The 9,116-nt window shown below is 40.6% G+C and overlaps 1 protein-coding gene across 1 annotated transcript; it reads left to right on the forward strand.

The window, feature by feature from the left end:
• Positions 1-1,144: 1,144 nt before the first annotated feature.
• LOC141916995 (putative RNA-binding protein 46) lies at positions 1,145-8,031 on the forward strand. Its single transcript, XM_074809997.1, has 4 exons — positions 1,145-1,255; positions 3,036-3,078; positions 5,076-5,543; positions 6,922-8,031. The coding sequence occupies exons 1-4, from the start codon at positions 1,145-1,147 to the stop codon at positions 7,731-7,733; spliced, it is 1,434 nt and encodes a 477-aa protein (XP_074666098.1). The 3' UTR covers positions 7,734-8,031.
• Positions 8,032-9,116: the final 1,085 nt, after the last annotated feature.

The following is a 9,116-nucleotide window of genomic DNA, read 5'->3' on the forward strand; positions in this document are numbered from 1 at the left end:
TGTGTCATTATTTGCTATTTCTAAATGGATATAAATTATCTTCCAGAATGAAGAGTATGGCATAGGGCCAGGCACCTACATTGATCGTGAGGGCGTTACTGATTCTCTGCAGGGTGATGTCGTTGATATCAAAAAGCAGGCAGAAGAAACACACAGACACGTGGTGTCTCCAGAGGACCCCCAGGAAGCTACAGGTTGGCTTGAAAAACAGCTGAGCAAAACTACCACTGCACTAACTCAGACCAAAGAAAAGCTGACAAAGAAAACCGATGAACTAATCAAAACTGAAGAGCAGCTGACACAGAACCCCAAAGGTGAGCTGGGGGTGTGTGATGAGAAAGCAAAAAGAAATGACACTGTAAAACAGAAATAATCCATCTGAGCAGGATTTTGGAACCAAATCGTGTGTATAGAGGTGATAATCAATTGTTTGGTGTATGTTCAGGTTGAACAATCCCACAGGCCTTGATTATTTCATTTTTAAGACAAAACTTAAAACTGTCACTTGAAGACTTCTGAACTGTGGGGCAACACGTCAACATTATTTATTCGTGATTTCATGGTTATATTGTGATCCAGCACTTCACATTGTGCTGATGCAGTGGTTTCAGGTATTCTGTGGAACATTCATAGACAAAAGCAGCAATCCCTCATAGTGCGATTTCAGCAGAAGTCTCTTGACATGATCTATATTTTATACGGGTTGCAGGGCCCAATTCTATCCAAAAAACCTGAACTTTTGAAATGTGTCCTGCAAGTAGAAGCCAACACAAAAAGAAATGAGTCTATTCAAAAGCTACTAAAGTACCAGAAGGTCTGGAAAAATGGATTCCTGAGTAAACTGTGTAATGGCTGCTTGTTTGCTGCAGGCTTCTCTTCCTGTCACAGACTTGGAAATGCAGATGATTAAATCGGACGAGTCTGCTGAGCAGCTTAAAGAACCAGCTGAGGTGACTGTCTAAAAAACCCCTTGTGCAGAATTACTTGCTTTAATACAAAATTTCAGTAGCTTAAAATGCCGTTGTAGTGCGTTTCTAGCTTTTTTTTATGTCAAGCTTAGCTTAACTGATCTTGCTTCTGAATGCATCGTATAGTTCAAGAATTGACCATTGACTGAACTACTTTCTTTTCTAAGAAAATGAATATGCAGAATAAAAGGATTCAAGAACTAATGGACATCGTGGAGCAAAAAGATGATGTTACCATGAGACTGCAAGATTTGATATCCCGTTTAGAAGAAACCATAAAAGACTCTGTAAGTCTTAGACATCTCAATTTTCTGTTTACAAAAAAATCCAAATCTGTGCTTATAATGGACTTGACTGTTTTGGACAATTGACATTTTCTGTAAGTAATTGCTGCTTTCTTGAAATGGCAGCAGGTGAAGTTGGCATTGAAACTGAAGTTACAGCAGAAGGTGTGTGGGGGTGTGTGTGGAAAACGGGACTTTTGGAAGCAGTGATCTGGAGTTATTATTGGAGGACTGTCCATGAGACTATGAAGAGCCACTCTAAAGAAAAAAACCCAAAACACTCAAACTGGGAGGACTCTAGCAGTGGGAAGAGAGGGATTATGTCACTGTCTGTTTTATTTTTGCCTGAATGGAAGAGGAGGGAAAGGAGGTTTTGCTGCAGCAAAAGGTCAAATCTAATTGAAGTTAGAAGTTATGTGAGAAGGACAGTGATTGTGTAAATTGGCAACAAAAATCAGTGTGTTCCACCTACTAGCACCACGCACACGAACTTTTTAAGGCAGAGCAATAATATGAATGTATTGAGCAGAGTTTGAACTAAGAGTGCATGGCCAGGGTGTCTCTGCTTTTGATGGGATCAATAGAACTTGCAGCTGGCTACTCTGCTGCTGGCTGCTGAATGCCAAAAGACTGGCTGGGCTACATGTGTACAGGTTAGAAAAAAATCAAAACATGCAGTTAGGTGGTTTTTTGAGCCTGATGCCCTGTAACCTGAAACGTAGTTCTGAGAACATTTTAAATTAAACTTAGGCAGCATCTGATCCCTTTTTCTCCTCCACTGAGAACTTAAAGCTCTGACCATACTTAATCTTCTGTTCCCTCTCTGCCCCCGAGCAGCTGAGCTTTTCAGCAGCAGGAATGCTCAGGGTGATGGCAGTTGTGATGACTGCTTCCCGTCACTGCTCCTGCCAAGAGAAAGGCTCCAGCTCTGTCCAGTGTTTCTGGGAGACTCTGTGGCATGAAACTTAAAACGTGACCACAAACCTCAGGTCTGTTCTACAGATTATTTTAATGAATTACTTAGATGAGTGATTGGTCCCTTGGCAACCAGCATGGCTTGGCACTTGTGTCATCTGGTGAGTAAAGAAACTTTATTCTTAGTCAAATATATGGTCTAAAGTACGTATGACAGGACTGACCAGGCTTCCAAATTGCATCAGATCTGTCATGATAAAAATGATCTGTGGCTTTGCTGAAGGTGGTTAAAACTCCCAGCTCTACCAGCTATGACAAGAAAGTGGTGAACTTGTAGAGCTGACCATTGGCCCTTTGAGCAAATCATGAATTTCCTCAGCTCTTTCGACGCTGGATACTTCAGGTGGTAAACTCGTTCTGCATTTTGTAGTTTCCCAGTCTCTTGCTCTACTTTCTGTGCAGTGCAAAGCATTGTGCTTATTACTGTCTGAAGGGGTACCTGCCTTTTGCCTGAGTAACTGATGTTGTTCTTCTGACAACCCCTATACAGGTTACCCAGATGGATTTGTAAAAATATTTGCATCTAAAAGATTACTGAGGCTTTTAAGTGCTCACTTTGTAGAACTTCAGAGTAATTGATCTTATTGTAACACAGGACAACACTGTAACTAACAAACTGCATCAGGACACACTTGATCCCATCATCCAGATGACTTCTGAAGATCTTAAGCAGCGTTGGGCCCAACATCGATCCCCGGGGGACCCCACTTGTGACAGGTTGCCGGTTTGAAAAGGAGCTATTTACCAGCACCCTCTGGGTGCGGCCTGTCAGCCAGTTCCCCACCCACCGCACAGACCACTTCTCTAGACCGCAGAGGATGACTCGAGTACCCGGTCAAGGAAACTCTCTGGTCAGTTGGTAACTACTTGAGGAATGGTGCTTTTGGTTAGCTGTTCCGTGTTTGCTCTGTTAAATACATGTCGCTCATTGGCAAACGTGGCACAGACCAGGTCTGGTTTAAGTCAGGAGTCATAACTTAATCCCAGCTGGCAGTGCTGTGCTGTAATGCTAATTTGGTTGGCAGCTTTAAGATTAGAAGGGGGGCTTTTTGAATGGCAGGTGGCATTTACTTAGTGAGAGTCACTGTTGAATGATTTACCAGACTGAGGATGATGGTAAAAGTTTGCCGAGGTAATAAATGACCATCGTTACTTAACGTCATGACTTCCCTACACTGTCCAGCAGAGCCTCCTCCCCTTTTGTCCTAACTAAGGTGTGCAGTTGCTTTTGTCTTTGGAGCCCCTAAATGGTGCACTGTTGGTTTATGGGTTTTTGGGTGGGCAACCGACTGGCATGATGTGAGTGATGGCAGTAGTAGCTGGCAAACTGTGTTACTTGCCGTGTCCTGTCCGACCTCAGCTGAAGTAGTTATAAATGTTTATAAAGCTGTTGGATGCTTTATGAACCAGAGCTGGGCTTTTTCCTAGATAAGCCGTGGCAGCGTGGCTCCAGATGCATGTAGCTTCCCTGCGTACCATGTAGTTCTTAGCGTACAGCTTAGAGATGAAAATCTGTTCTCTGAGAAGGCAAAAATGTCCCCATTCCGTTAAATTTTGCTCACAAGTAAATTACGGGCCCTTCGATGGTGCTTCCATGAAGGAAAAAGTTTGAAGTTAATTACAAAATCACCTAAATATAATTTATTCTGAACTTCAAGCCAAAGTAAAATATTTAATTATGTTCTTTTTTGAACTTGTCAATAGTCATTTTTTTTCACCTTGCCTCCTTATGCTTTGTCATTTCAGACTAGTACTTACCAAATTTTGTGGGTTTTTCCTACCAGCTTTGTGCTCCTTGCTCTGTCTCCTGCGGAGAACCTTTCTTGTCAAAACTTTAGAAAAAGCTGTTAGTTATGATGTAACTGTTTGTCTGCCTTTGAAACTTCTGCCTGATTTGTCTAATTTGTTCAAAACAACCCAAAACCCAACCAAACTTTTTTTAAAAAAATGCATATTTTGGGAAAATGCAGTGCCATATTTGCAGATCATAACTCCACATTTTTAAATATGCATATGCATTTTTACATGATCTGTTGAACACACCTTTCAGTGTATGTGGCAGAGAGATAACAGAGTGTGTGAATGGCCTTGGCTTAAGGGCAGGAGCACGGATCTTCCTGTAACTTTCAGCCGTGAACCAGGGACTGACTTGTTCTGTGGATTATTTTTTTTTTTAATTTCTTTTTTCCTACCGTCCAGCTCCAGCCCGTGAAAACTGAGGTCTGTTTCTAGAGGAAAAGTGTTCAGTGGTTTTGGCTATTGAAGAAAGGATGGCTCCATATCCTGCCTTCCTTAGGGAGTCCTGTTTTAGTGGATGAATGAAGAAGGTGGAAGCAAAATGTTTGGACCTTTTGAATGATGTCCAGGAAGAAAATAAATCTGCACGGGCACCCTGAGCAAAATTTCTTAAAATAGGGTCAAGAAGTGCAGAGAAACATTTTCAACTTTAAAATGTTAGAAGGGAAAATACAACTGCAGTTCTCTCTCAGTTATCACCTGTCAGTTGTATTAATAACTGACACAGAACTTCAAGGGGTGAAAAGCGATTGAAGCGTAGACTCTTACAGCAAACCTGTCAGTGCTTTAAATAATGCTGGGTTCAGTGGGTTGTCATACAGAGTCCCCTGAAAAAACCAGAAGATGGAATTAAAAGAAATACAAATTGTGGGCTCATGGCATTTTTTATCTAAACATAGCAAACATTAGAATTAAATAACATGATAATATGCTAGTTTTAAGTTCAGACTAAAAATAAATAAGTAACTCCCACCTCCACGCTGGGGGGCGCAGGGGGGGAGCGCCTGTCTGGCATTTGTACTGAGACTGTTGTTGGATAATTTATTTTAAGGTTGGGCAGGTCCTCCACCACCTCGTGGATGTGAAGTTTTTGTGAGTAAGATTCCTCATGATCTGTATGAAGATGAATTAGTTCCTGTTTTCGAGAGAGCTGGGAAGATCTATGAGTTCAGGCTGATGATGAGATTCAGTGGTGAGAATCGAGGCTATGCTTTTGTGATGTACACTGCTGAAGAGGAAGCCCAGCTAGCCATCGAGATTCTTAATAATTACGAAATTCGTCCAGGGAGATTTATTGGTGTCTGCGTAAGCTCGAACAACTGCAGACTATTTATTGGAGGGATTCCAAAAGAAAAGAAGAAAGAAGAAATACTGCGTGAAATGAAAAAAGTTACAGAAGGAGTGGTAGATGTCACTGTTTGTCCAGATGCCACCGACAAAACTAAAACTCGTGGCTTTGCTTTTGTGCAATACGAATCTCACAGAGCAGCTGCAGTGGCTAGAAGAAGCCTAATCCCAGGTAAACCTATTTGGAAATCAATTGAGTTTTGGGGGAGTGTCTCTCTCCATTGTGTGGGGGCGTGGGGTGGTGGATCATCACGATTTTCCTTTCTTGAAGGGATTTTGAGAGTTCCAAAACTGCAGTAATGCCTTTCAGGTAAACTTTTTTGGTTCATGAATCAGGGTTTTGTGTTTGGGGTTTTTTTGTTGGTTTTTGTTTGGGTTTTTTTTTTAAAGAAGCTGAAATTGAAGCAGTTCCGGGAATGAAAGAGCGCACATCTCTTTTTATAAACACAAGTTACTGTAATTTACACCAGGATATCTGTTTGCTGGGGCGCACATCCAGTTTTCATTAGCACGCACTAGTCCCTGCACATGAACTCTCTTAAAGCTGAGCTTAACAAATACCACGCTTGGAATGTGTCCCTTATTTCCTTTGAGTGTCATGGATGATGTTATTGATGTTTCGTATTTTAAAAATGTTTGAAAGTAGGTCTTTAATCTGTTACTAGAAAATAATTTTAAGAGTTTAACAAGTAGAAGATGACTTTTATTTGCACCTCATTTTATACATTTTGAGGGTGGGAAAGTAAAAGGGATAAAACAGACAAAGAGGAGGGAATAGGTAAAGGTACAGTTAAAAAGGGGAATTCTAGAAGAGAAATTAAGTAGGGAAGAAATGAAACAACATGGTTGGAGAAGCAAAGTCATTAAAATGGATAATACAGCCTTGGTGTTGCTGAAGTGAATGACAAACCTCCCTGTATTTATTAAGGCTGAGATGTAGGCAAGTCTTGCATTAACTGCTGATGGAGGGTTAGGAAGGAGCGTTACGTAAGACTGATACAGGCCTTGGAAAGTAACGGGAGAAATACGGCCAGATCACGGAATGTAAAATAAACTGGCTGTGTGATATGAAAATGTTGGCTTGGAACGAGTCACAAGGTGGGATTTTTTTTCAGTTTGTGGGTTTGGTGTCTGCTGCAACATAGAGTAAGGCTTGCGCTAGTGCCTAGATATTTAGATGACTTTTTCCAGTTGTTGACCTCGCTTTTTAAAGTGGTAATATTATTAAAAAGTAAGTAAAACAATATGTTGCTTATGGTTGCTTTATATGTGCATGTCTATGCATGTCACAAAATCACAACGTCTGTGTTTCGACAGCTTATGGTGAACCCAAAGGGTAGAGATTTTGAATCTTTGAATTTTTTCGGAGTCTTATTTTCTTTAATAATGTCAAGTAGCAATATTTTGCATATTTTGCTTAAGCAGATGCAGGCAACAAACCCCAGTTTCGTGTGCCATGCATCATGTTTGCTTTTTATAGAGGTAGTTGCTAAGAATGATTTTGTTTTCCATGGCATATTTCTTATTGATGTAATGCTCCTTTGCTGTAGGAGCACTCCAGCTCTGGGGTCATACCATTCGGGTAGACTGGGCACAGCCTGAGGAGGAAGCTGGTGAAAAAAGAAGGCAGAGAGTTAAAGAATTACGTGTAAGAAATTTGCTGAGATCTACTACAGAGGACACAATTAAAGCTGAATTCGACAAGTTCAAGCCAGGAGCAGTTAAACGTGTAAAGAAGCTGAGAGACTATGCTTTTGTTCATTTTTTCCACCGTGAAGATGCAGTTGCTGCGATGTCTGCAATGAATGGAAAGTGCATTGATGGAGCTAGTATTGAGGTAGCGCTGGCAAAGCGAGGTAAGAAAGGAAGAGCTTGGAAGCAGCGTTTTAATGCTCAGCTGAGTCCTGGTTCTGAAAATCTCTTAGGGTTTCCTGACAAAGGAGCTGGTCATCAAAAATCCTTAGGGGAACCAGCAAGTCCTTCAGTTCGTCTTAATGGTCAGCGCAGTCCAGGCCCCTCTGAAGTTGAAGGGTGCACATACCCTTTTTTCCCAGGCACAAAGCTTACTCTAACTAGCAGGTATTCTTTAAAACCCAGTCACTTCAGTTCTGCAGTGATGCATCTGGATTATGTCTGCAATAAAAGTAACTGGACACCACCAGAATACTCCTTGTACTCAACCACAACTCAGGATGGGAAAATACTCCTGGTGTTCAAGGTGGTTATTGCCAGTATTGCAGATGGTTGTTTCATGCCAGACAAACTCTGCGCGACAGTAGAAGGTGCAAAGGAATTGGCAGCACAGTTCACACTTCTACATCTACGTAAGTATAAATGCTTTCGATTAGTTCTGAAGAACTGAAGCTAGAAAAGCTACTTTACAATTGTTCTGTGTGTATATATTTCGGCACGTGTGTGAGAGCTTTGTATAAAGTGTAAGTTAGTCGACAGAAGAATTGTTTCTTGTATAGTCAGCTGAGTCTGAACCATCAGGTGAGAGCACTGAAGAACACTGTGGAAGCATCTCTACAGTGCAGTGCTGGGGTGATTTTTGCTTACGTTTCTCTGCCGTAATGGTTCATAAGGAAGAACTAGATGACATGTTAATTGACTTAGGTATACGGTCATCTGCGTGTTGATGATGGTGCTGAAAATTTATTTGAAAGGCTGTCTGTGTTCTCGATTTATTATCAGTAGGGGAAACGGAAGTGGTGGATCCATATTCAGATAAATAAATAGGTTTGGGAGGCTGTTTTTATTCCTCTTTATGATGTTCTTAAGGCTATAGCAGAGTATCATTACATGGCTCTACATGTACTGTCTTTGGGTAAAGAGTGCTGTCATTTTTTTTTTAACCAGAAAATGGGAGAAAATAGAGATACAGTTATTCTTAATTACTTTCTAAGTGTAGCTCTTCATTTTTATATATTCAGTTTCTTAAAATTAGAATGCAACTACTAGAAAACGGAGGGTTTTATATTATAAAAAGCTACGGTGAAATCTGTTCCTTTCGTAACTAAGAGTACAGATCAGTGCAGTTCTGACAGTGTTATCCCTGTTGCTCTCTAACGTGAAATATATAAATAATACAAAACGTAGCACTTCAGCCATCCAGTTCCCGGCCCAGCGTTTTTCAGAACATTCAGCACACAGCATTCAGAACACAGAACTGATTTCTAGTGCCAATTTTTCATTAGTAATTATAGTCATCATCTGATCAAACTTCAGCCTCAAAGAAATAAGAATTTTGGCTCTTTGGGAGTTGGATTTGAAGGCTGTTACAGAGCCGTACCATAATGGTTGAAAACTCCTCGCACCTCCTGGGAAAGCTTCGTATAATTTATTCCACTTGTTCTTTTGAACAGTTTCTCTTCTGTTTAGCTCTTTTTCTGGCCTTTACATCCTGGTATATTTGAAGATGAGATAGGACTGATTTTTATAATTTTGCAAGTATTACGAACCGTCCCATACTTTCTCTGATCTGCTGAGTAGTGCTCTTGTGGTTTTGTTGCATGGATTCTTCCAGCAAGACTAGATCAGTAGATGCTGTATCATTCAATGAATTCTTAGTAGTCTTTTGTGGGACAACATAAATACTCTTCTGTCATTACAAACAAATGTTTCTAATGAGTCCTAGAGCCAGAGGTTTGGTTGTTTTCTTTTTTTTTTCTTTTGGTGTAGAATTGTGTCTGTGAAGAATTACATTGGAGGTGATGGGCTTGTTCAGATAATACAAACTAATTTC

Source organism: Strix aluco, chromosome 33 (genome assembly GCF_031877795.1).
Source record: "Strix aluco isolate bStrAlu1 chromosome 33, bStrAlu1.hap1, whole genome shotgun sequence".
Lineage (NCBI taxonomy): Eukaryota > Metazoa > Chordata > Aves > Strigiformes > Strigidae > Strix > Strix aluco.

Bases quoted from the DNA above. Each gene is read 5' to 3' on its own strand.
- LOC141916995 (XM_074809997.1), top strand. From the start codon at position 1,145: ATGCAGAATAAAAGGATTCAAGAACTAATGGACATCGTGGAGCAAAAA. The intron at 1,256-3,035 runs GTAAGTCTTAGA...CCACTTCTCTAG, and splicing joins AAGAAACCATAAAAGACTCT to ACCGCAGAGGATGACTCGAG. The intron at 5,544-6,921 runs GTAAACCTATTT...CCTTTGCTGTAG, and splicing joins TAGAAGAAGCCTAATCCCAG to GAGCACTCCAGCTCTGGGGT.